This window comes from Eretmochelys imbricata, chromosome 1 (assembly GCF_965152235.1).
Source record: "Eretmochelys imbricata isolate rEreImb1 chromosome 1, rEreImb1.hap1, whole genome shotgun sequence".
Classification (NCBI taxonomy): Eukaryota; Metazoa; Chordata; order Testudines; family Cheloniidae; genus Eretmochelys; species Eretmochelys imbricata.
In genome coordinates this window covers 169,955,825-169,983,371 of record NC_135572.1, presented here as the reverse complement: position 1 = coordinate 169,983,371, position 27,547 = coordinate 169,955,825, and the positions used below count along the sequence as shown (strand labels likewise).

The window sequence follows — 27,547 nt, the reverse complement described above, 5'->3', positions numbered from 1 at the left end:
GAGACTGCAATACGGACACATGTGCAAATACTAACTCCGTAGTGAAATGAGGAGATTGTCAGGCAAACATAGTATAGTCTGGAGTGGCATTATCTTTGCTGCTGAACCCCAGTATGGTACGGAATCCCATTTTTAAGGCAAGGGGGAATTCCTGTAGTGCAGCACGACTGATTTTACTGTTTGTAAAATGTGTAACACAAAACCCTTATCAGGGCAATTTCAATAAAGTTGCTAAAATTAGAGCATAAAATAGGCCACAAGCCTAGGTCATACAACTGATAAAAAATACAACGGTTATTTTTTTTAGGCTGTAAGCTCTTTGGTGCAGAGATTGCCTCTTAGCATGTGAATACAAACACTTAATAATATTTTATAAGCCCTGATTCATTTTCACAGACAGCTCCTAGCATTAAGGACCTAATCCTGCCAAGTGTTAAGAGCCCTCTCCTCCCACCCCTGGAATTTGCAGGAGGCACATAAGATGTTCCAGGAATGGGCTCTTCAGTGTACTTTATGTGATTCTACTGTTTCCATGCCACAAGATTTTACTTACAGGACCTGGCCAATCTCCTACTTATACCTCAGTTTTTTTTTGTTTTTTTTTGTTTTGTTTTTTTAAAAAGACCTGTCCTTAAAAAATTATTCACCAAAGCAATTTCCCTAATTTGGTATATGGAAAACCAACTGCATGGTACTGTCACATCCTCCTGAGACAATATAACAAGATCTCGCTCTTTCTCTTTATGTCATGACTTCTTGTGCTGTTTTTCAGCCTTATTGTATCGCAGGTATTCATTTCTGATATTGGAACATACCCCCATAAATGGGGTTGGTGGTTATCAAATGCCCTGGCTTCACTGACATGAAACCAACATGATAGACAACTGATTGCCTTGCATGCCCTGCCACCATGATTATTCCTTATGTGACACAAAGCCATTAAGAAAGGGCTGGATGGTGGAAAACCAGAATATATTTAGTTTAGTAGTATTTGTATTTTCCATAGCAAACCATCACAGTATTTTAGGGATTGACTATGTAGCTTGTAACTTGGAAATGAAGTATATATTTTAATATTAATGTTCATGTGTTTGAAATTAAGTGTATTATTCTTTACTAAGCATTCAGAAGAGTTCTACATGCTTCAGAGAAGCAAGAGGAGACACAATTTCAGCTCCAAGGAGCTTACAAGAGAAGGTCTGGGGAATGAACTTTGTGGGGAGTGTAGCTGAGGAAAACCTTCAGAGGGAGATGTGGCTCAGCAAAATCTGCCCCCTGATATGAGCTGGGTAGAACTATGCAAGACGATCCACATCGAGATTTCCTCTTCCAAAACCCCTTGCAGTTGTGAATCTGGCCAATCTGCAATATGTTGGGTTTCCAGAAGCTTGAGATGCAGATACTATTAAATTATTTAGATAAACACTTCCTTTCCATTGTATAGACCTTCCCCAAGCACTGAAACCACACCTACCCAACTCTTGAACATTTGATGGAATGGCAGGGTGCACTTTACACTGCTCTGGAGTAGTTTTTGAAGTATCTTAGGGTACGTCTACACTGCAATTGGACTCCCATGGCTGGCCCATCTTAACTGACTCAGGCTCGTGGGGCTGTTTAATTGTAGTGTAGACATTTGGGCTCAGGCTGGAGCCTGGGCCATGGGATCTTGAGAGGTGGAAGGGTATAACAGCTCAGGCTGCAGGCAATTAAACAGCCCTGCGAGCCTGAGTCCATTGACATGGACCAGTTTTAATTGCAGCGTAGACATGCCCTCAGTTATTGGGAACAGCTACCCTTTGTTGACATCTTTATGGCTTTATTTTACTTACTATAAACCAAGAGTGGATGTAACCTCCCCATTTAATGGCTGCACTTAACTAAACTCTTCTTATTGTAGTCAGGAGAGGCACTGACCTGCGACCCCGACACCCCTAATCCTGGCCTGGATGGGAGGCCTGAAGATGGGGAGGGAGGTGTTGGAGAGTGAGCCTGGCCCACACTCAACCTGTAGTGGGAGATCTTGTCCTGGGGGGGATGGGCTTGGCTCCCTGTTCTGGGTGTTGCAATGGGGTGGCCAGGGTTTCAGCACCACTCAGGTTTGCGGCATTAGTGGGGTGGGGGAGTGTGTGTGTCATGATTTCTGTGTGTAAAATTGACTCCATGAACCCCCACTAAAATCGTCACTGCTATGAAATCATAATGATTAAAGAATACAGATCTATTATGAACATGTCCTATGGAATTCTTTGGCAATCTTATGAAGGAGTAACTTAGCACCCTCACCTGGATAGGTGCTGATGGTGTTGATGTGTGTAGTTCTGATGACCCCTACTCGAGTCCCACGGTTGTTCTTCATGCACATGCAGATACAGATGGTGACACCGGCAATCACTCCCATTATAAATACAATACCAAATACAATCCCTGCTATTGCTGTGCCTCTGAAATGTAAGAGGAAATATGCAGTGAGTTTCAGTCAAAGGCAGTTTAAAAAAAGAAATCCTTTCCTCTTCAGTGTTCCTCATTTTAAACAAAAATGCGTATTGATTATTGCAAATACCACATAAATCAACCCATCACAGCATCTAAACAAACATGAAGATCCCAGACACACACACAAAATGAGACAGTTCATTCAAAGTTACCTAGAACATTGAGCCAGGTCATTCTTTCGATTTACTATATGTTAAATTGTCTCATTCCAGGGCATACATAAATGACTTTTAAATATTGTGCAGGACAAGTTCTCCTCCTCCTCATTATGCAGTTTCCCCCCTAGAAGGTATCACCATTCTTTTTTCTTTAGAAAAAGGTAAAGTCCATAGTACTTCTAAGGGCATCCCAAGCTGCTTGCATGGTATGTTTCCCTTTGCATTGTTCTTGTCTTTGCTATATTTTGGGTCATGAAGTTTTTTTAGTATGCAGAATTGTGTACCTATCCAACTCTTGGCCCACAGATTTAGGAGAACCTTCTCTATTGTGAACAATAAGAAGCAAATTCAATTTGGTCATTCTTTCCCACATCTTCTGGTGCATCCAGCATGTATACTTGCACAATGATTAAAACAAAACACAACAGTTATAGGGGCTCAATTTACTCCAGTCACCTTTTTCCCAAAGTGATTAATCAGACTGTAGTTCCAAACCATTTGGAAGAAGGAAGCCCTGTTGCACTTACACTTTGGGTCAAAATTTTTCTTTTAGATATACATAAAGAGCTCCTGATATTGAGGACCAAAATTAGCCCTTATGATACACCCTAGGCTCGGTCAGTGCATTCGATGAAGTGAAGCTCACGAAAGCTTATGCTCAAATAAATTGGTTAGTCTCTAAAGGTGCCACAAGTACTCCTTTTCTTTTTGCGAATACACACTAACACGGCTGTTACTCTGAAATCTGTGCAGTCAGTGAAGCATGCACAGTGTGTGAGATAGTATTGATAGTCGTGACTTTTATAAAGAGAAAACATGGTTTACTGAATATTTGTATTCTGTGCATCATTTTACTTTCAAAGCAGGATTCTAGATAGCAACCTTGTAGATACTGTTACGTATGTTTTATGTCTTCTAATTTGATACTTTGTTCAATAACAAATAAGCTACAATAGGATATCTTGCAATGTAGAGAATAAAGAAAGCATTGCGAAAACCTGAAAGTTATAAATAAAACAGGGTTTATAATGTGTTGGTTTTCATATACAAAAGTCAGCCCTGGAATGCATTTTAAAACAGTGAGTGCCCAGCCGCTTCAGTGGAAGTCAATGGTAACTGCAAGAGCCTAACACTTCTGAAAATCAGACCATCTATTCAGGTGTCTAAATATGGGTCCAGGGGCCTCTCTAGATCCACAAAAGGGACTTAGGCTCAGTGTTTTGTGCCCAAGGGAATCATCAGCCCCAAGTGAGGCATCCAGGCTCTTTATACAGTGAAGGGGGAGACTCAGGTGCCTAAGAATGGGATTCACAGAGGCCATCACACTGAAGAGCCTAGGCTAGCCAGAAGGAAATGCTTATGCCCTCAAAGGGAGTTAGATGCCTGACTCCCCTCAGGAATAACAGATGTGAACCCTCTCCTGATGGTAAGCACCTAAGCCAGCCCTTTCTCAGAAAAAACAGTGGTGGCACCTCCTTATAGCCCAGCATTTAGAGCAGGGGTGGGCAAACTTTTTGGCCTGAGGGCCACACTGGAGTTGCGAAACTGTATGGGGGGCTGGGGAGGGAGGGCTGTGCCTCCACAAACAACCTGCCCCCTGCCCCTATCTGCCCCCCCACTTCCCGCCCCCTGACTGCCCCCTCAGAACCCCTGACCCATCCAACCCCCCACCGCTCCTTGTCCCCAGACTGCCCCCTCCCAGGATCCCACCCCCTATTCAACCCCCCCCTGCTCCCTGTTCCCTGACTGCCTGGACCGCTCTCCACACCCCTGCCCCCTGACAGGTCCCCTGGGACCCAGGGCTGGCTCCAGCTTTTTTGCCGCCCCAAGTGGCAAAGAAAAAAAAAAAAAAAGAAGCAGGACCCGCCGCCGAAGAGGGAGAGAGGGAGTGAAGGACTTGCTGCCAAAGAGGGAGAGAGGGAGTGAAGGACCCGCCACCAAAGACGTGGACGTGCCGCCCCTTTCTATTGGCCACCCCAGGCACCTGCTTCCTTCGCTGGTGCCTGGAGCCAGCCCTGCCGGGACCCCATCCCCTATCCAAACCCGCCCTGTTCCCTGTCCGCCGTCTGCTCCATCCAACTGCTCCCTGTTCCCCGTCCCCTGACCGCCCCACCCCAGAACCTCTGCCCCATCCAACCACCCCCTGTCCCCCTCCTGCCCCTTATCCAACCCCCACACCATGCAGCTCAGAGCAGCAGGAGCCTGCAGCCCTGCTGCCTGGCCAGAGCCAGCTGTGCTAGCCACACGGTGGCGTTCCTGTGCGGAAGGGGGGACAGCGGGGGAGGAGGTGGGGGCTAGCTTCCCCAGCCAGGAGCTTAAGGGTCAGGTAGGATGGTCCCGCAGGCCGGATGTGGCCCACGGGCTGTAGTTTGCCCACCTCTGGTTGAGAGTTCTTGCTCAGGATGTGGGAGACCCAGATTCAAGTCCCCACTCTGCCTGCTTGAAAGCAGGCTCCCACATTGCAGGTGTGCCATAGCTAGCAGACAATGGGCTATTCTGGGGTGGGTCTCTCTCAATCTCTCCTGTTGAAGCTATTATACATTTTTTATGCAATTTGTATTGTTATTAGAGCAGAGACTAGAACCATGGTCTCCCAGGACAGTGCCCTAACCCTTGGGCTACAGAGTCATTCTCACGAGCCCAATGCATATGTGAAGTATTTGATAAAACACTAAAATAAGGGCACTCATCTGGGATGCGGGAGACCCTGGGTTCAATTACCTGTTCTGAATTACTCAGAATGGGGATTTAAACCTCAGTCTCATGCTCTAACAACTGGACTACTGGGCATAATGGACACAGAGGCAACGCCTCCTTTTCTGTAGGGGGCCCAATCCTGTAGACAGCCCCCAGGAACTTGTGTCAGAGCAGGCCCTGCAGCTGAGATAGGCAGGGAATTGCCTAGTTTGAGAATCCTGCCAGGGCTTAGGTGCTAAGCAGCTCAGTGGTGTCAGGAATTAGATGGCTGTGGTCATGCCCACCAACAGAAATGTAGAGGTCTTTACTGGTGGAAACAGACTCCTAAGGACTTCGTGCACCTACAGGGTTATGCAGCAGCTGTGCAGGGGTTCTGAGGGTTTACATGTTTGATTTAGGTGTCTAAAAGTGCTTAAATCCTTTTATTGGTGAACCCTAAGGGTTAGACCAACAGGCTTTAAGTGTTCCATACTTAGAACCAAGCCTAGAAATGTGAGACATGGGAAGCCCCTTATTTGTAACATAACAGAACATTGCAGCATTAGACTATGTGACTGAGATCTTCCAGTTGTCAAGTTCATCCAGTTCTCTCTGGGACCAGGTTAGCCACTTTTGGAGCAACGGGCACATTAAAAAAGAAAACATTTAAAATTCTGAAAAGACTTTAGTGAGATATTCTTTCATTTCCAAAGAGTCTTCTTATGACACTACCAAAAAATAAGACAAAACAAAAACCAAAGGCATAATGAAAGCTCCATTTATTATAAACCATCTCAGTACTGTGAATGCTTCCACTAAATGGATGAATCATTGTGACCTTTCCCTAGAGTGCAATATCAGAAAATCATACAGACAGTTGTTGTGCTTAAACTATCTCCTTAGTGGAAGAAACAGAATCTGAAACCAAACATCCCTGGACTGCTGGCTATAATTTTAGGGTTTTATTTTTCCTTTGTACACATAAAGTAGGTCTCCCACATTAACTGTTCGACAGTAAAGTTCCAAATATGCAAATCTGCTCTGCCACACTCATTCACTCAAGCTCTGAGATTAAAACAATTCACTATTTTTCCATTAGTACAGCCTACAAACTGAGGGGAATCCAAACCACAGTTAAAAGAATAAAGGCCAACCCTACCCTCCAACCCCACTTTCCCTCCCCCTCAAACAGCCAATCTCAAAACCAAACAGCACCATCCACTTCTCTGGAAACAGTGACTGACCTAAAAATGCAACAATATAAATACAGTGGGGCCAGATTCTGCACTCCTTATGCCAAGTTAATACTTTACAACATGAGTAGACTTGAAATCAATGGGACTATTCATGGAGTAAGGTACTACTCAATGTAAATGAGGCAAAATATGTCCAAATACCTGGATGAGGAGCAAATACTATTAGTGCTCAAATACTACACTGGTACTTAGGCCTTGTCTACATGTAAAAGTTTGCCAGTATAGCTATGCCACGAAAACCCTCTTAATGTAGATACAGTTATACTTGGAAAAAAAAAAGAAAAAGAAAAAGTGCTTTTGCAAACATAGGTTACACTGGTTCAGGGAGAAAGTTAAGCTATACCAAAAGTACTTTGGTAAAAGTCCTAGTAGTACTAGCAGTCATCAAAAAGCTATGTCATCAAAAACCTGAAAGAACAACATAGCCCTGCCAGCTAATTTTTTAAGCTGAGACCCAGCCTTAGATACTAAGGTAATGAGTCACAAAAAATTGCCTAGATAGCTAAACATTTTTGTTTCTATTTATGAAGTCAGATTTTGCATTAAAGTGGTGTTTAGAGACTAGCTTTTAGACAGTTTGCTAGTGACAATATGAGACATGGAGAAAGAGCTGCCTACCCTCAAATGGCTTCTCTGTTCAAGTAGGGGCCGATGTAAAGCCCGCTGGATCAGACCCAAGGGTCATGCATTTTACATTGATATGTGAGCCAAGTACTTCATTTGTAAAAAAAGAAGATTAAGAGGATTTTGAAGAGAGTGTTACAGCATTAAAGTGCTATCTGCTAATCAGCTGAACAGTAAGAACATGCTATTAAGAGGTGCTGGGCACCCACAGCTCCCACTGACTTCAGCTGGAGCTCTGAGTGCTCTGCACTTCTGAAAATCAAGCTCCAAAAGGCTAAAACTCTCAGAATCAAGTCCTGACATGACTAGAGTGTTGGAATGACTGTTCTGTGGTTATGATGTGAAAATAAATACTTGTTCACTTTGTGGATAACCTTTGGTATGGCTAGAATGTATGAAGCGAAATCATAAATATACTTATTTACCCTTCTGACATGGCCAAATCTTTTTCAATGCTATTTTCATGTTCCTGTTCAATTAAATACCCTATAAAGAAATTTATCTCCTTTTATATTATAAAATGCATGCTCTTTCTCTCTCTTTCACTCAGTACCTAAGAGGATAGAGATAATATTTTTCATGCTATCACCACTGCAAGTTTCTTCAAGGGGGAGTGTCTTTAGAGAAAAAGGACAGTCAAGGAAAGGAAGACCTAGAAACTGCACAGCAGAATCACATAGCAACTAGGAAGGGTTGAAGGAAAGAGAAAACTTTGAAGTACAACAGTTTAAAGGAAAGCTTATGCAAGGTCCTTCATAGAAAAGATGTGCCTGGAGGGAAAAAAATATAGCTATAGAAATAGCGACAGAAAAAAGAGTATAAAGAAATGTAAAGGGGGAGAAGAAAAGATTTTGTTTGTAAAAAAATGAAATTCCAAGGGACATCCTCAGGGTAACAATAAAATATGCAAAAGACAAGTTTCCTTCCCCATCACTAACACCACATTTCTATTTTACCAGTCAACATTTCTGCTGGTGCCAGGCCCACAGAATCTCTTCAGATCTTCTGCTGGGCTGCACAGGGAGGCTGCCAGTAAATGGTGATCCAAGAAGCCTCGGAATCTCACATTCACCACATAGGAGGTCTCTCAAACCACCCGACATAGGCTGTCACAGAGGGTGGTGATGGGTGGATGAGAGGGAGAATGGCCACAGAACTGGCTACTATGTGAAGGCAATGGCCTTAACGCCCTGCACAAATGGCAGAGGGGCAGCAGCTACTACTCTAACTCACTGGTGTGCAAATGGGGGGAAGGGCACAAGAGGCTCTCGGGGGAGGGGCATGAAGAAACTGGGACCCGCTGGCAAATTAACAGGAGTGGGATTAAAAAAAAAAAAATAGTCCTCCCACCTTGCAAACAACATGAATGTTCCAGCCAGCAGCTACCACGCTCTGGCTGCCCAATGCTGAAGGCAGCGCCACCACCACCCCAACAGCATTGTCCCACATTACTACCGCACTGCTACTGGCGGCGGCGCTGCCTTCATTGCTGGGCAGCTGGAGAGCAGCAGCTGCTGGCCAGGGTTCTGCCACCCTCATGTCTGCGCTGGTGCTGGCCTTCAGAACCGGGCGGCTGGACGGAGGGTGCACCAAATTCTCAGAATGGTAAGGGGAGCACGACTGGAAAAGTTTGGGCACCACTGCTCTAACTCATGGGCTAGAGTAGTGACTACTGAGGACAGGACAGTGACTGTATTACAGACCCACACCCTAATCCTATACCAATGGGGGTAGATTTCACCTACTTGACTTCCTTCCCCTGCAAAACTTGATAATTTGGGATTTATGCAAATGAAGTGAATTTCAACCTTGATTAATGAAACAAATACTATAGTTCCAGTGACATCTACTTTGCACTGTGGCATGTGTGCCTCTGAAGCATAAAATGCACATGATCCATAGCTTAGATTGGCTTCCGAGTAATTGTGCCTGTTGAACACCCCTCCCTACCTTAACATACGAAACAATGTAGAGGTTTTCCTGAAATTTAAAGAGCTTATCTACAAAGAGTTTTTCTACCTCTATGCAGCAGGGACTTAGCCAGGCTGGCTTCAGCTATCTGCTGCCTCACTTTCTGCCTCTTGGACTCCCCAATGACTCAATATAGGATTTCATGCATCAAACACCCCACCCCCACAACAGGGGCAGGTGGAAGGGAGGTGGAGTGGTGAGTCTGGTTTATTGATGCAAAGTTCAAAAGAAAATACAAGGAATTCCACCCAGTCTTCCCAGCTGTCCCACAGCCCTTAGTGCACAATTCTGAGTCCTGTTCCTGCTGAGACTTTGCTCCAGAAGGCTTGCTCCTGGCACTCTAACCTTCCTAGCCAGCTGCTGCTCTCTGCCGAATTGCACTTACCAGTCTCTCTACCTGAGAGCTAAGAAAGGGCTTTCAATGTTGAGCAGCTCATTCAGCCATCTTGGCTCCTTTAAATCTTTCCCTGACCTCAGGCTGCCCTTATATTTCCCAGCAGGCCTGCTTCTGACTCACATGCTCTCGTCCCTTGCCACCTGGACTTATTCCCTTCACCTGTGGAGGTGGGCTGAGCCCACTACTCTTAAAGGGTCAGGTCAGTATGTGACACACATGGTTATATCAGTTTAGAACACAATATATAGTTAAAGTAGTACAAGCCTCTAGTATGGACAAAGTTATACCAGCATAAAACTCCTTATATTGGGGTAGTTTACTCTGGGAAATTTACAGAAATCCAGCTTAACAGGGTGCAAGAAATATTGTTCTTAAAAGACATAAGACGGCCTTATCCTCATTGTATTTTACTATGTTTCAGTACAGTAAGGGGTACTCTTTTCACAATCCTCACTTTATGCATCTGATCTATGAAGTCTCAATTTTCTGTACTTTTTTAGTTCTCCAGTTAATTTGTTGCCAGTTGTTGGTACGAGTGGTTTTCTGGCTTTGAATTTTTGTAAATACTGTACATCAATAATGGTACATGTAACACAAATTTTGTAATAGTACTAATATATCTTTTAAAGGATTTTCCCTAGTGTGTTCAAAAATGAAGCTACAGGATTAAAAAAAGTCATTCTCTGAGATACTATTATAAAAAATAATATTCTGAGCCTCTGTTCCAGCATATGGTATGTTTGAAAAATGAACTCTTTGGACCTTTAATTAGGTCTGATTTTGCTGTGTTTATACTGGCAGAACTTCCACTGAATTTAGTGGGACTAACATGCATGTAAGGTCTGCAGGCTCATGTACACTTTTTCCTCACACACAGAGGGCAGATTCATGTCTTCTGGACTGTGGGTGTTGAAAGTGCACCCCCACCCTCCATCCTAGCAGGGGAAGCTGTACCTGAAGGGGATTTACCTCCCCATGAAAGGCAGACTTCTCTACTATTACTCTCCTGCAGGGATTTTCCCAGGGAGGGAAGATTTAATTTATGGCTGGGACACTATAGGAGTTCCATTGGCAAAGCTTACATTAGACTGATTGATTCAGTACATCCTCTGGCTTCCCAAGGCTTGTTGCTTTTGGACAGACTTTCCACCACAACGTGACCATAACCCTGGAACACCTTAATAGAAGCCTGTGTAACCTGGGCTGCATATAGTCAGAAAACTGCCAAACCTAGTACTCAGTGAAATTCTTTGGCTAGCTAGTACCCACTGTTTAATGAAATAAGTGGCATAGAGAATAGTAACTGAAGTAGGACTGGTTTTGCCTTTAAGGCCTTATTCTGCAGTCTTTACTTAGGCAAAACTCCTACTCACTTCCTTATTTTTATATTTTAAAACATAATTTGTATATATAGGAGTCTCTTTTCCCCACTGGAACTGGGTAAAAACAGTACACAGGATATATCCCCTGTATAAGAGAGTTCCCCATTCAGCACAGAACTGGTAGAATGGTACTATGTCCACCCAACCCCAGGTGGGCATTGGGCAGCACATTCTGGCTATTCTTCTTGGCTGTCCATGGCTACTAAGGGACTATAGAGTGTATAAGGATAAATGAGAGTACCCCTGAGGCCGCTCTAATTTACTCCAAGTGTCTGGCAATCCCCCTTGTGGCTCTGAGAATAGAGGGAATGCAAAAATGGCTTAAAGTCACTTTTGCCCCTTCTTCATTTCTGTGCCCAGTACAGAATCAGAGCAACTCAGAATTAGGGCTAGCGCCCAGTCCAGCTGGTACTCTATACATGGAATTCCTTTTTTAAACTAAAATTCCCAAAGCAAGCACCTGAAGGTAATATTATTTTTCAACAAGCAATTACTAATTTAAAGATCTGCACGCTAATCAATCTTTAGTACACCAACAGCTACTTTAGAATTTCAACTGTTACTTCATTAATTCTGTTTTACTGAGATCAGATCGTGTATCTAAATATGTTGCTGATGTTTGATTCCATCCAAATTGATTTTTCCCCTCTTTGATACTCACAAGGAGAGTTACTTTTTTTTAACAGTTCAGCCCACAAAGTGCCTTGAGAAGTATAAGCACTGTGAAAAAGCAAAAGTACAGTCCTTTGGGCATACACTGCAAACCCTAACCTTCATTCCCCCTTCTCTGCTGGCAGCTCAAGACACACATAACACTACATGGGATTAAGAAGAATATCTTTTGTCTTTTAATATTTTCGATGCGTGAACAGTAAGTTACAGCCTACAAGTTTGTAACAAAGTTGCACGTCCAGTGAAGTATAGCCAGGGCATATTTAAAGGACCTGAGAGGAAATCACATACACTGCAACATAAAAGGATACATAATTACAGTCTGTTCTGGTTTCAGTGTAATCCTTGGATGGACTTGGATGGACTTTTCAGACAAGTTATCTTTCCAGAAACATGTGAACACAGTGTGCTTACTTCCTTTATGCACATCCGCACACTCCTCTTCCTGGCACATAGCCTGAGTAGTTTGTCTGGGCAGTGGAGAACTCCGCCGGGGGTTATAAGAATGGAATGCTACAGAGTGGCAACAGAGTGCTCCAAATAAGCTACACTGGAGAAGTCTGTAAGATACAGGTGCCCACCCCACATAGGGAGAAAGGGCCAAATGATTTGTATAGTTGTGGATCCTCTAGCCTGTTCCAAAGTCCTCTCACCTGACAACAGCGAGCCCCCGGGATGCTTGAAACACACCATGAAGGGGATGTGTGCTCCCTCCCTTCCCCATGCACTGAACAATAGAGAAGCATCTCAGTTCCTCTACAACTCTGCCCTCTGCCCCCACAGAGGATGATGCAGGATGTCCCGCTCAGTGCATTCAGGACACACATGAAAAGGTCTTTATGTCGATTTTATTTCTTGTAACAAAACAGGAAATGAATTTAGTGCTTGTGAAAACTGCTGAAGTGACCTTGGAACTGAAGTCATCTGTCAGTAGAACAAGAGAGCGTCAGCAGCGCATGCATGCCTCCAGCTTCCCAACATCATGCCTCAGCTATGGGATCACCTCCAGGGTACAAAGGTCATTGTTGTTTGAAAACCACATCCATTTAGTCTTGGACTTTCTGTCCTGACTGCCCACCAAGGACAACTCTGGTGCAGAAATGCACCTGACATCCCTAAATCATTTCACATAGGATAACATTATTATCAGTTTGTATTACAGTATAGGTGTTCCAGTCAAGGATGAGGGCGTCAGTGAGCAAGTCCCAAGAAGAAGGTCCCTGTCCTGAAGAGCTCATCAGTGGGTTTATGACAAAACATGAAAGTCAGATAAAGCAGATAAGGAGGAGGGAAGAAATTGGGTGTGGGGGGGGGAAATGATGACGACAACAGAACAGTAAAATTAGCATGTTTTTCATAATAGGAAATGATTTCAGGCTATAACTTGATAATAGCTAAGCAACTACATTTTGATCAGTCTTGAATTTTAAAAGTGAACAGATTCAAATCATGGCATTGAAACCCTGAGACAATCAGTCCAATAGTAGAGAAATTAAATGCTTTTATTGCCATTTGAAAAACTGTCAATACATTTAACTTAAAACAAAAGTGACACAGAAAAATGCTATTAACACTGCAATATCAGAAATGATAGCTTTTCTACTTTTTATCTTAAAGAATTTTGATCAGGACAGTGCCCCAGGCTTCCAATTACTGACTTTGCCCTCCTACCTGTTTGAGCTAGGCACTACAAAGGTATTTGAATCCCAGCCTCCCAGTTTAGTTTGATGTGGCTTTTCTCTCTCTATTTTCTAATCAGTTGCTTTACTCCCCTCCCCCTACTCCTCTTGTTGCAATCTCATGAAATTAGAGTTTTTCAGGGGCTGAGTAGAAAGGAAATAGAATCTGTAATGGAATTTCCACTTTTTGAAATGTTCCACATTGCTGTGCTTGCTCAAAGGCCTTACCCAGACACTGTATCTATAGCTGGGAGGGTGACAGTGTCGCACATTTAAATGATTATCACTACAAAAGGTTTTCTCCCCCCTCCTCCCTGCTCTCCTGCTGGTAATAGCTCATCTTAAGTGATCACTCTCCTTACAGTGTGTATGATAACACCCATTGTTTCATGTTCTCTGTGTATATAAATATCCCCACTGTATTTTCCACTGAATGCATCCGATGAAGTGAGCTGTAGCTCACGAAAGCTTATGCTCAAATAAATTGGTTAGTCTCTAAGGTGCCACTAGTACTCCTTTTCTTTTTGCAAATACAGACTAACATGGCTGCTACTCTGAAACCTGACATTTAAATGATGTTCTTTTTGTTGCTTTTGGTCCCTGGTATTCCTGGTCTCACACTACTGTTAAAAAGCACCTTCTGAGTCAGAAGCCAAGAAAGGAGACGGGAGCACAACAAAAACGGAGCAACATCTCTAACAGCCCAGGAAGAGAGCTGAGCTCCTTCCAAACCCCCAGCCATAAAAAAGTGGGGAGAACAGATTGCTACCACTCTATAGAACTCTAGTAATAACCCACTTTTGACATCAGCTTGGTTTGGTAGGTTTAAGTGCCTCCCAGAATGTTCTGACTAGTGTTTGTTTGGTAAATGTTTGAAGTCCTGTTTCTGGCACCAATTTCATTTACATCAGCTTCTGAAAACATTTGGCTTCACATATTTCCACCAGCTCATTTCTAGAGCTATGTCAGATTCTGTGTTTTTGCTTCACAGGGTTTGTTTGAACAATTTATTTGCTTTCAATTTGCAACCTTCATTTACACTTTTGAACTTGGTATTTGGAGGAATCCAAAACCTCAGATCAAAACCCACCAAATTTCACTTAAGTTTGCATCCACAGTGGACGTGCCATAGCTTCAATGCCAAAACAAATCAAATCAAATCAGGTCAGGTCAGGTGCATGTGAGAGGTTCATGGTCCTCCTGAGGCTTTCAATGAACCTGTTCCATGTTTCAAGTTTCTAACAAACCCCTAAATCAGGCAAGTTTTATATGATTTTAGATTTCAGTGAGAACATCACACATAGCTCTGATCATTATCTGCAATGTTACCCACATGAGTAAACACTAATTAAAGGGGTGGCAAGACTAGGCTCTTAATTACTGTCCTATGAGACAGAGGAGCATGAGCTTGCGGGGAGAATATTAAGTGGATGAGTGACTTGGAAGGTGGCACTTTATCAGTGTAATCGATAAAACTTCCATAATGCTCAGGTCAGAGACCTGGCAGTTGCTGATGCACAGTGAGAACTGGGTCCAGATATGCTTCATCTGTGGCAGTATATGCCTGAGACTATATAGACAAGTATGCCTCACTCAGCCCTGGAACACAAACATCCAGTTTATGGCCGTTTCCTGCACTAGTGTGCTGAGGCAGACAGAAACATTACAAATCTCTGTGTTGCAGAGAACTGTTGCAAGTACTAGATAAATCTCTTTGCCACATGCATCCACTCACACACACAGAGGAAGACTACCTGCTCCCTCTCTCTGTGCATTAGAGATAGAACAGCTATTGTTTAGTCTTAAATGTCAAAACACACGGTCGCTTTTCTTTGAGAAGTGTAGTGGTTGAAAGAATTATTAAAACTAAAAACTGAAAACAAAAGGACAAAATAAATGAACAAAACTCAAAATCAATGTGTGCTTGTGATTATTATAATGAAAAGGAATAGATTCCCAACAATTCAAAGCTATCTGGCTGAGCTGGAAAAGTTAAGTACCTTGAAAAGCAGAAGTTAGACGTGGAAATCAAACTTCTTCAAAACAGTAAGACACAACTCCAGTTGAGTGGTGCTGTATGTGCATATGTATGCAATCTCTAATACACCAAAAGAGTCATAAGCCAAAATGTGGCATACTTCATGTGAGACTATGTGCTATTGATTCAAACTGCTACTCACTCAAACGATCTCCCACAGCTCTGGAAAGGCTAAGGCCACAGAATAACATTCTTTCCTTCATGGTGGCCATGTCTGGAAACACAAGTACTCTAGAAAAACAGATACAACAGCTTATATAAAATTGCTAAGGCTTGTTCTCAAATACAAGAATTTTTCTACTGAATATTATACAGTCTCTAAGTGCTCCATTAGTGAAACACTAGAAAGAACTATATTGCCGTCTACTAATGGCTGTCAAAAGAAAATATCAGCCAACAAATGCAAAAATTCAGATAAGCCCTCTGAGGAAAGAAACCCAATTTGCAGAGAGGTGCCTTATAAGGAACGAGTTACTCAAACAAATGCTCGAGGAACAAGCATTATACAGACAAAGAGCTCTCCTCTTTTGATAGAGAACCAAAAATACATTGCATTGGAAGAGCCACAATAACTTTTAATTCTGTTCATATCAATGGACCACAAGGACAAGTGGCCACCTAAAGCACAGCAATGACATAATAAGAGCAAAAAAGTTCAACTGATGACATCAATTCTAGTTCTCTGTACATTTTCTTGCTGAGAGTGCTTTTATGTTAGCATCACTGACCAGAATTTGATAGAGATTCCTAGAAAACCATAGTATAAACAGATGGACACTTTAGTCCCGAACCTGCACCCACTGGAGTTAATGGTAATATTGTCACTCATTTCAGTGGAAGCAGGATCTGGCTCTGTGGATGAAATTCCCCCCAACACTGAGCACTTATGTAAGGCCCACTGCACCACTTCAGCAGCATAGTACCTCTGCAGGAGGAGGCGATCTTGGAACAGGTAGAGGCACATCCATTGTGTACTGCTGAAGGATAGTCTGCGGCCATGTCTGCACTTACCAGGGATCGCTGCTGCTGCGATCGATGCAGTGGGGGCGAACTTAACGGGTCTAGTGAAGACCTGCTATATTGACTGCAGAGCGCTCTCCAGGCGACTCCGATACTCCACCAGAATGAGTAGAGTAAGGTAAGTCGACGGGACAGTGTCTCCCATCAATCCATCACAGTATAGACACCGCAGTAAGTTGACCTAAACTATGTTGACTACAGCTACATTATTTACCTAGCTGGAGTAGTGTAATTTAGGTCGACTTAGTCCCGTAGCATAGACAAGGCCCGTATCGACTCTGACTGAACCCATTTGCATGGAGGCTGTGGTCACTACTCCAGCTTATAGTTCCCACAGCTGGCCAACTGAACTGATGGAGTACACTCCACCTCCTCCAATCCCTGCAAAATGCACCACACATACAATCTAATCCAAAGACCACTAAAGTCAATGGGACTCTTTCAACTGACTTTAGTGGGCTTTGGACCAGGCCTATGGATGATTAACCCTTGCTTTATTCAGGGAAGGGTGAATTTCACCCCTTAAGAAAAGTCTCTCCTTTATCCTTTTTTTGTGTGAGGCAAAAAAGCACACATAATGGCAAAATAAAAGAATGTGTGATACCCAAACAGAAATCTCTCAAATTAAAACACAAATGCAACACTATTTTTACAGAGTAGGAAAAAAAGCTTTAGACTTTGTTTTTGTAACATTTCATTCTCAGAACTTAAGTCATGCCCAAGAAATACAGTTAAGATTTATTAAATTCCAATTCAAAGAGGAAGATTTTATTGTCTTTAGGAAAGCTGGAAAAGAAAGTAAAAATTAAACAGATGTATTTTTTAGAAACTAAATGATCAGAATTATCTCCTGGAACCCATAGTGGAAAATTAAAGGCCCAACTTCATTAATCATTTACACCCTCATTTTTTAAAAAGAAAATTCTATCTTTATGAACATTGTCAGAGGAATAAAACAACAGTGAAATATCTTTTAAAAAGGCAACACTATCTGGTATTGTATTTTGTAAGTCTGAATAATTCTATTTGGACTTTGAATGATCTGGCCTAGACTTTTTTCCAAATCTTCCAATAAAAATAGGACACTGAAAATTCAATTCTGTAGCAGAGTGGGGGAAAAACACAAAATAAAAATGTTTTCTTCTCTTTTTTCTAATGTACTTTAAAATGTAGCCCTCTTACTAATAAATAATAAAATGGGCTTTGAATCTTTCAGCTGCTAACTTCAAGGTGAATCTCTTCAGCATTCTTTTCCTTGTCAAATTTACAACATTGTTTACTTTCTTTACCTTTTCTCCTCCCAGAAGCTGCATGAGCCCCCCGGAGACAACTCTCATGTCTTTTGTGAGTTGTAAGAAGGGCAGGGTCCAATTCTGTTCCACTGAAGACAATGGGAGTTCTGCCAATGACTTCAAGAGAAGCAGGACTATCTTCCAAGGCCCTGATCCTGCAAATACCTATATCTATCTATCTATCTATCTACCTATATCTATCTATCTATATATATATATATATGCATAACTTTAACCACGTGCATATATCTTCTCAAGATTGGAGCCCTATTGTGTAATGTAATAAGCAGAGATCATCAGCAAACTCTGATTAAGGTGATTAGACAAGCACAGGTTAAACATGGCTGTAATATCAGATGTGTAAATTATATTTATTAAGCATGGAAGTGATTGGTGATAGGAATCAATTTACATTTCTAAAGAAATAGATTATGGAGGATTAAACAGGAAATTTCTGTTTGCAAAGGTTTTTTTTGCGGGGGGGGGAGGGACTTTGTTTTGTTTTTCTTGTATGTTCCAGAAAGTGCAATAATTAAGGTCATTTTACCTAAAGAAGGTGATGGTGTTGAGGATGCAGAAGGGGCCAGTGAATTGTAAAAACCTGTGAACAAGATAATTTAAATAATACAGAGCTAGATTCTTCTTTCACCTGAAGGAATGTTTGAGGTACTGAGGAAGGGTAAATTATGAATGAATTAGCCAGAATTCCTCTTAAGGAGTCGCAGAGAACACACATTGATGTGCCCACTGCACCACCTTATAAATAACAGAGTATACCCTGGCCAGCATGGAGTACGGGTGGGAACATGACCCAGTCCCTTCCTTCCCCTTTTCAGGCATCTATGTCCAATGGGGTGCAAGGAGGGAGGAAGTACTACGCACTATCAATTCTGGCCAGTTCCTATACAGTGTGTGGGATGAGCTCCTTGTATCCCACTTCCCCTTTGCACATCCACATAGGGGCTGGCCAGAATTTGGCCCATTACTACTAGATACATTTCTCCACAATTTTTATCATAGACTTCAAAAGTCTTCGTCGGCATCGGACGAAGTGGGTATTCACCCACGAAAGCTTATGCTCCAATACGTCTGTTAGTCTATAGTCTCTTTGCTGCTTTTACAGATCCAGACTAACATGGCTACCCTTCTGATACATGACACCTATCATAGTCTTGTTTTCTTTGCCACTGATAGTCACAGATGCAGGGATAAAACCAGCACACCTTACTCATGCATGTAAGATGCGAAGGATTTTCCCTAAAGATTGTAAGGGAAGAGGTATGTAACCTCAGTGGGGTCCCAATTCAGCGAAGTGTTTAGCAAATATTTAACTTTAAGGATATGAGTATTCCCACTGAAGTCGACAGAACTACTCAAGTGCTTAAGTGATTTGCTGAATCAGGGCCTGGGTTTTCATCCATTACATGTTATGCAACTAAAATGTTCCTTTGCCTCATGTTCCCATATCATGCAGGACTTTGGCACTACTAGGCTGCCTTAAAATTATATTATAAAAACATTCTGCGATAGCCTCTCAAAAGAATGCACAACACCCAGATTCTCAGTGGAAGAAGATGCTCCCAAACTCTCACCATTACACTCAATCATTTAAAAACAATCTGGAATCAAAAAATATTCCTCACTCTTAGGTGTGTTCCTTCTTATACTACAAGCTTTACTAAATTAGGCTTTTGTAACAGTACTGGAACATTACTACTTTGCAAAACGATGATATCCACAAGCCAGAAAAGCTCATTTCTATGCAAATGTCCCTAGTAATAAAAAACAGAAATACTGAAAAATTGAGATATATTGCCAGAATGGTCTGTAAACAGAATTTTTTTTAAAAAATTCTCCTTGAGGCTTTAAGTATTGCCTTTATTTCATAGCCTATTACTAATGTACACTTTTCATGATTTTTATAGTAATGTGAAGGAAGTGACTGAATACTATAATAATATGGCTTACAAAATATTCAAAAGCAAAACCATCTGTAACTGCAAGACCACATATTGATGTGGTTTTCACTGTGGCGTACCCCCATAGGGCCATTTTATTTTAAATGTCACACTCCAAGATAGCTACTTGAGACATATGTCTCAGTGTCTCATGATATAGCTCCTGAGTAGAGCAGTTGGGTCAGCTATGTGTCACAATAGCACATCATTGTAAAAGAAAACATTTCTCATAAAAAAAGGGCCAAATTCTGTCCTTCGATGTGTGTGAACAATTACCCCCACAGGAATTCTGCACATCACTCTGGGGCAGAATTTTTCTCAAAGAATTGACTAAAATATTCAAAAGGAATGTTTAAAAATATATAAGCAGAAGTATGTTACCATGCACTACATCAGTGGCTCTCAACCTTTTCAGACTACCGTATCCCTTTCAGGAGTCTGATTTGTCTTGCGTACTCGCAAATTCCAGGTCACTTAAAAATGACTTGCTTACCAAATCTGACAAAAAGATACAAAAGTGTCACAGCACACTATTACTGAAACATTGCTTACTTTCTCATTGTTACCTTACAATTATACAATAAATAAATTGGAATATAAATATTGTATTTACATTACAGTGTATAGTATATAGAGCAGTATAAACAAGTGATTGTATGAAATTTTAGTTGTACTGACTTTGCAAGTGCTTTTTATGTACCCTATTGTAAAACTATGCAAATATCTATATGAGTTGATGTACCCTGTGGAAGACCTTTGCATACCCCCAAGGGTAAGTGTACCCCTAGTTGAAAACAACTGGACTATGTCACCAAGGAAGAGACTAAAGCAATTATTGCACATTTTATATTAGACAGGCATATAGGGCTAATTTACAGAAAGGGGCCAAACATGCTTCACCAAAACTGGCACACTATTGGTAGAGCAAACTTTACAAAAATGTATGTGGTTACTCTCAATTCAAAATCTACACACAGCAGGTAAAAAGATCCTGCACAAATTTCAAAAGAAATCACATCTTGTGCCAAAACAGACTCCCCAAAGCTTTGGAGCGAGTGTGTTGGGTGAGTGGAAGAGAAGACAATCTAGGTTTTAACGGATGAATATGATGCAAAAAAATAGGTCACCTCTACTCTTTCTGCAGATTGTTGTATGGGAGCTGAGTATTGGGAGCTCTCAGGGATATAACCATATTCAACATACTGACTACTCACACAGAACAAACTTGTGTTCTAACAGCTGGTATTTTCATGGCTGTAGGCCACATTCATCACTGAAGTGAGCAGGTACAGCTCCATTGCCTCCAGTGGAGTTAATTCTACTGATGCCAGAGTGATAAATTTGGCCTGAAGAGACTGCTGTTACTCTGAAACCTGATAAAATGTTGAGTACCAGAAGTGTGCCTTAAGTACACTCCAATGTAATTAACTAACTACAGGGGAAATGTTCAAAGGCACAAAGGGGAAACAGGTACCCAACTCCTGGGAAGGCAAATGAGTGACAGAGGAAAAAAGGAGAGGAGTAAAAGAAAGTCAAGAAGGTACAGAAGGAAGAGTCGGAGTGAAAGAATGGTAATCAAGAAGCAAGTGAAAGAACAAGGAAGAAAAAGTAGAAAAGTAGAGAGTGATAGAAGAAAAAAATGAGTTGGGCACCTAATTCCCCTTTGTGCCTTGAAAATCTCTTCTATTCCTTTCAAGCTCACAGATGCTATTTTTCCTCACATGAGCTGTGTTTTAGAGTGACTAAAGCCCGGATTCAGCAAAGCACCTCTGCATGTACTTGAAGTTAGGCATGTGGTTAAGTGTTTTGATTGACTTGGGGTCCAATTTCTTAAATGGAATGAGGAAAGAGGTAATATAAAGGTTAGTGGCTATATGTTGGACTTGTGGGAAGGAAGGAAATCCACTGCACCTAATGTATCGTATTGATCTAAAACACAGAAAAAGTTGGGAAGGGATTAGAAAAATTAATATGGCTTTAAATGGTGACAACTCAGATAACCCTAGGATCTTCACTCTGGAAGATCTAAGGCCCAGTCTCAATCCTAGTAAAGTCAATAACAAAGCTCATAAGTTTCTATGTGAGCAGGATTGGGCATTTTACAACATCTCAGAGGTCTGACTAATCTTCAAGAACAAAGCACCCACAATTGGTAAAAGAGTAATTTTAAGAAACTGGAAGAAAGCAGACAAGCTAAATACTAGTTAGTGGGGGTAATGAACTGAGAGAAGTGGAGAACCTGGGATCAATTTTACATGCTATTTATGACTATTTATATTTACAAAAAATATGGTTCTGATTTTTAAAACTTTACAATGGATCATTTATATATCATTTTTTCTGTTTCATTATTTCATGATCGATCGACTCATGTTTGGCTGAGTGAAGTGAGACTTAAAACTCAACTCAGTGGCATTCTCTGTGTGTCTGTAATGTGACAATATTTAAAGATCAATCGCAACATTTCAGGGGATGGTCTCGGCATCAGTGAGATGAACCCTACTGATTATTTTTTTCTGATCTGAAATTCAATGTCACTACTAATGTGATTAAAGTTATACATCTGTTTGTATTTTTGCAGGATTATGATTTTACACTAGAGTATAAACCCATATTTTCAGCTTCCATTTCCTACCCTGATAAATGTTGTACAGTATATTAGGCCCTCAGCAATATTTTAAATATCATTTTTGAGGATGAATATAATAAAAAAACCCACCCCTTGCAATGAACCGATAGCTGCTGCTATTCCTGCCTCTATGGCTCCATATTTTCTCATTGCGTCAAAGCTGACAGGACATAAAATTTGTTCAGATCAGTCATCATCCAGGGCAGTGTGGTTATTATAGCAAGTTATTATTTTTAAACAGCAATTTGCAATGTGCTATATTAATACAAACTAAAGTAAAATAAAAAAAATAGAGTCCCTTTGTGCTTCTAACATCTGAGGTATTCATGAAGCACTGCCACATAATACAGTACATACCTCAAAGGACACCAGATACAATACCGTGGTGCCACAGAAGAAGGAGAATCATTTAAGTCCCACTGCACTTTTGCTTTCCTTTACCAGACGTTTATCTTGAAAGGGTATTTCATATATCTCACAATGTTTTCACAAACCCAGTCATTCCTTGAATGGCTTTGGGGATTATGAACATACCTTCCCCTCTACCCAGGAATCAGATAATACTCCTGGAAACATCTGTTTAGAGACTCAGTGTTGTGGAAGGGCCATTACCAGATTATGGGTGGTCTGGAGTCTGTTGTGAATGTTAACTCTTGGGGGGGGGGGGGGAATAAATTAAATCCTTTTATTTCAATACAGGAATATGGCAGGGGTTTTTTGTTGTTGGTTTTTATTTTTTTATTTTTTGCCACCAAAAAAAGATTTAATAGCACTCAGGAAATTTCAGAAAAAAAGAATTTCACTAATAATGAGAGGCTTCACTGAAGTGTTCACATGGTTAAAACCACAGGGTTCCTTTGTTCCGATCTAGTTTTCAAAGGGCATGGTCTTGTTTTAATTTTGTGTTTTCCTCATTTACTAATTCCAGAGGAAATCATTTCCTTTACCCTATCCGGTTCCTTATGGAATTCAACTCAATGAAAACAAAAATTCAAATTAGGCTCAGTCAATGCCATTTAACACAAACCATGACCAGTTGGTTCTGATTTGAACTCAGAGAATTTAAATGTGTTTCCAATAAGGAAGTCATGATTAAGCACTTTCCTTCTAGGGACCCCTCAATTGTGCCTGGATTTATAGGGAACACCCACCAAACAGGCATTTGTATTGTGCTTGGCTGCACATTAGAAAGCCTAACAATTCCACCTTACTGTCCACTATTCAGTTTTAGTGCTTCTGGGGGATAGATGTGAAAGGATCATTTTAGGGGTGAGAGAAAATAGTGAGAAATAGCTTTCTCAGATTTCTAAAGCAAATTCAACCCAACTCTATTTATTAACGCTATGTCGGTACAAGAATGCTTGCAATAAAGAGAAAGACTTCCCCCTTTTCCTTTCTGGATGACAGTATTTCAGAATAGTACTGTGGGAGTCAAAGGGCCAAATCCTCCGCTGATATAAATCAATGTAGCTCCATAAAAGTCAATGGGGTTATGGCAATTTTCATCAGCTGAGGATCTAGCCCAGAGGATTTATAATGTTTTTCCTCATGGAGCTAAGATAAGTTTATTCTGCCTTTAGTATCCAGATGTATATTAACAGACCTACGACTTGATTCTTTATTCACTTCCACTGGTGTAAAACAAGAATAACTCTACTGTGTCAAACTGGTGTAAGTGACAGAAGAATAAAGTTCATAGGTTAAAATGTTTAAAAGTGACTAAATGACATGGGGCCTAAATCCCATTTCCAAAATTGTCTTATGCATTTAGGCTCCTAAATCCCATCAACTTTCAAGGAGATTTAGGGCTTGTCTACATAGCCCTGCAGTTTCAAACAGGATGACATTAACACAAATTAGGTATCTTTTAGTTTGCAGTAGCCGGGTCTACATGGGGCAGTTACAGTGCAACATTTTAGTGTACACTGCAGTTCACACCCCTGTAGCCTGCACTGCAGGGCCATATAGACAAGCCCTTAGTTTCGTAATTAATTTAGTCGCTTTTGAAAATTTTACCCAAGTTTACAAAGATAAGTAGCAATCAGTATCCCTGTGTCTAAGAAAATACTGCAAGCAACAAACAAACAAAAAACAAAAAGCAAAAATAAATCCCTCCTCTGAAAGTGTTCTAAAGCAATGGTGCAAAAAATATTGTAAAGGGTAGTGTTATGGAGATCTTCTAGCAGAATACTACAGTATTGCAGGTGCTAGTCCAGCAAAGCATTTAAGCTTGAGTAGTCCCATTCCCTGTCCTGATTTTTCACACTTGCTATCTGGTCACCCTATGTGGGGATAGGGTGTGCACTTCCTGTTACACCATGGAGCTGTGTTCTGAGAGGGCTTCCTGTGCATCTTTGTGCCAGGAGAGGGACCACCCAAGCCTGCAATCACTGGTGATTACTGTAGCCCTGAAGTTGCAGTTGTTGCTACAGGGTAGATTCACCGCTGCTCATGGGGTCCAGGTGGGGAGATTCTATCCCTCTCAAGTCCTGTTGATTTCTCCAGTTTATAATCTCAGTAACTTTAACAGAAGAAACCAAACAAAGCTGAGACAAGTTCAGTGGATGGAGATTGTCTAGACAAACTACATAGTGGGGGAGAGGAATTCACCTTCAGTTCCTGTTCTTCTTTCTCAACTGTCTGCAGACTCAGTCAGACTACATTGCATCTGTTTACATTTCATCCACATTTAGAATGGTTACTTTTAAAAGGTGGTTTCTAATCCTTACTGTTGCAAAGAGTTTAAATTCTGCTGAAATTGCTGGCTAGGCCCCAACACTAGAAAGCAGATTTTACAAGCCTGGTTTAGAGACAAAAATTAAGCTTCATAATAGCATTATCCAGCAAATACAGACCAGTTCATTTTACAGGTGGGGAAACTGAGGCACAGATGTTAAATTTGTGGCAGAGGCTAGGAAAAAAAATCTATGATTTCTGACTATCAGTCCCCTGCTCCAGCTGCTCCACACACTCCTTTTGGCATCAGTTTCCCTAGTGCTAAATTAAGCTTTAAAATGTTATCAAATATTTTATTGCATTTGATATGAAGAAGCTGACAACAGTGGTACAAGCTACGCATAAGATTCACGGCACGGCAGTTTCCATGGAAGTGCACAATTTGGTGGTGGCTGCAGAATTAGCACTGTACTCCCTTGTGCTCTGCTAGTGGCAGCAGGATTCAAGAAGCAAGTGGGAAGAGGCTGAGGCCAGTGGCAGGCTCCATGTAGAACTGGCAGTCTAATGCCATGGAGTCATAAAGATCCTGCTGTGGAAATCAACACGGCAGTGTTGTGAAGCAAAACAGCCCTTCAGTGGCCAGCATTCCCATTTGGGCTGGCAGCCACCTCACTATGTTAGTATTAGTTTCCTCTGAGAAGATGGCTAGCCATGCCTAAATGCTCAGTGATTTTGTGGTACACACAAATTTCTACTAAGAATTAGTTTAAACTAGCCTGAGACCTAGGCAATATATGAACCTAAATCCCAGAGGTGACAGGTCATTGGATTACAGTAGAACCTCAGAGTTACGAACACCAGAGTTACGAACTGACCAGTTAATCACACACCTCATTTAGAACCAGAAGTACGCAACCAGGTAGCAGCAAAGAGAGAGAGAAAAAAAGCAAATACAGTACAGTTATGTGTTCAACGTAAACTACTCAAAAAATAAAGGGAAAGCGGCATTTTTGTTCTGCGCAGTAAACTTTCAAAGCTCTATTAAGTCAATGTTGAGTTGCAAACTTTTGAAAGAATAACCATAACATTTTCTTCAGAGTTATGAACATTTCAGAGTTACGAATAACCTCCACTCCTGTAACACACTATACAAGGCCTGTACAAATGGCGACTAACAGACCTAGGGTAGGCCATGGCCAGCTTAATTCTGGCCCATTGGTTTCTATCCTAGAGTAGGCTTCTAATTTTTTCAGCAGCCCTGTCTGGCCCACGGTCCAGGTTGGTGCTCCATTCACTTCAAAGTGGCATGCAGAACGCTGATGTTAAGCAATGCCTCCTGCCTGCTGAGCTTAGCTCAGAGAACCTGTGACAGCTCTGTGTGTTCCCTATGACTGGGGAAGGAGGAAAAATTCTTTAGGCCCTTTCCCCCATTGGCATTAGGGTGAGGAACAAAAGGAGAATGCCTCCAGCTTAGTTGAGAGCCAGGAGGGAGTGCAGAGTACTTTTTTTACCTGGCAGAGAGGAGCAGGGGAAGATGAACAGGGTAGACTGCCCCCATCTTCCCAGCAACTAGGAAATGTGAAGAAAAAGGGGACAGTAATGTAGAAGAGGAAAGAAAAAAGCCTGGTAGAGGAACCCCCTCTTTCTATAGCTGCTTGGATAACTCTGCCGTCTGGCTATGGATCTCATGAAAGCATTATGGGTTTGATCCTTCACTGCCTTGCCTCTGCGTGTGGTAATTTATATCTGTGCAGAGTCATGTAAAACACTAGAAAATCAGAAGGGTGGCATTTTACACTCACTTTGCACAGGTATAAACATCCGCACGAGGCAGTGGACAATCAGGTTTGTGTGCGCGTGCAGGAAATCCAAATGCAAAAAAATGTCAAGAATCATACCGAATCCTGGACACTTCTAGCTGTGGCCTGCAGCACTGTGACATGCGGTCTTCTGTCATTTATTGGTACACAGCGTTAGTCCCTCTACAAAGCTATTACTATCATTTAATACGGGATACCCTCACAAGCACAAAAATATGGATGTTTACATGTCTATACGCTCAGAACCGAGAATAATCACTAGGGAATTCCTATAAAGTTGAAGTGTGGCAGCAGCTGAGGAGCATAACACATGGGGGAAGATGAGAATGCACAGCAACCCCTGTGGTATTACAGGTTTCAGAGTAACAGCCGTGTTAGTCTGTATTCGCAAAAAGAAAAGGAGTACTTGTGGCACCTTAGAGACTAACCAATTTATTTGAGCATGAGCTTTCGTGAGCTTGAAGTGAGCTGTAGCTCACGAAAGCTCATGCTCAAATAAATTGGTTAGTCTCTAAGGTGCCACAAGTACTCCTTTTCTTTTTGTGGTATTACAGTCCACTTTGGAGCTTGGCCGAAAAGCCAACGAGGTATGAGATAAAGCATGAATGAGCCTTGCAGAACAAGTCTAATCAAAACCCTCAGAAAAGCTATTTAATTCTCTTAATCTTTGCATCCTCCCCCACATCCACGTAAAACAGCCAGAAACTTATTTTGTTTTATTTTAGGAAATATTCCGATCTTGGCTCCTGATGACAAGACGACAATAGGTCTTAGCACATGGAAGCTCTTGCTTGCTCTCAGTA

The 27,547-nt window shown here is 41.6% G+C and overlaps 1 protein-coding gene across 2 annotated transcripts in view; it reads right to left on the bottom strand.

Annotated features, from left to right (window-relative positions):
* Positions 1–27,547, bottom strand: part of CYYR1 (cysteine and tyrosine rich 1) — a 77,179-nt gene that overhangs the window by 1,756 nt on the left and 47,876 nt on the right. The window contains exon 3 of one of the 2 annotated variants that reach the window (XM_077807273.1): positions 2,281–2,444. In XM_077807273.1, coding sequence (XP_077663399.1) covers positions 2,281–2,444 — 164 coding nt within the window. The remainder of the gene's footprint in view (positions 1–2,280; positions 2,445–27,547) is intronic. The other variant, XM_077807274.1, reaches the window with a different exon arrangement.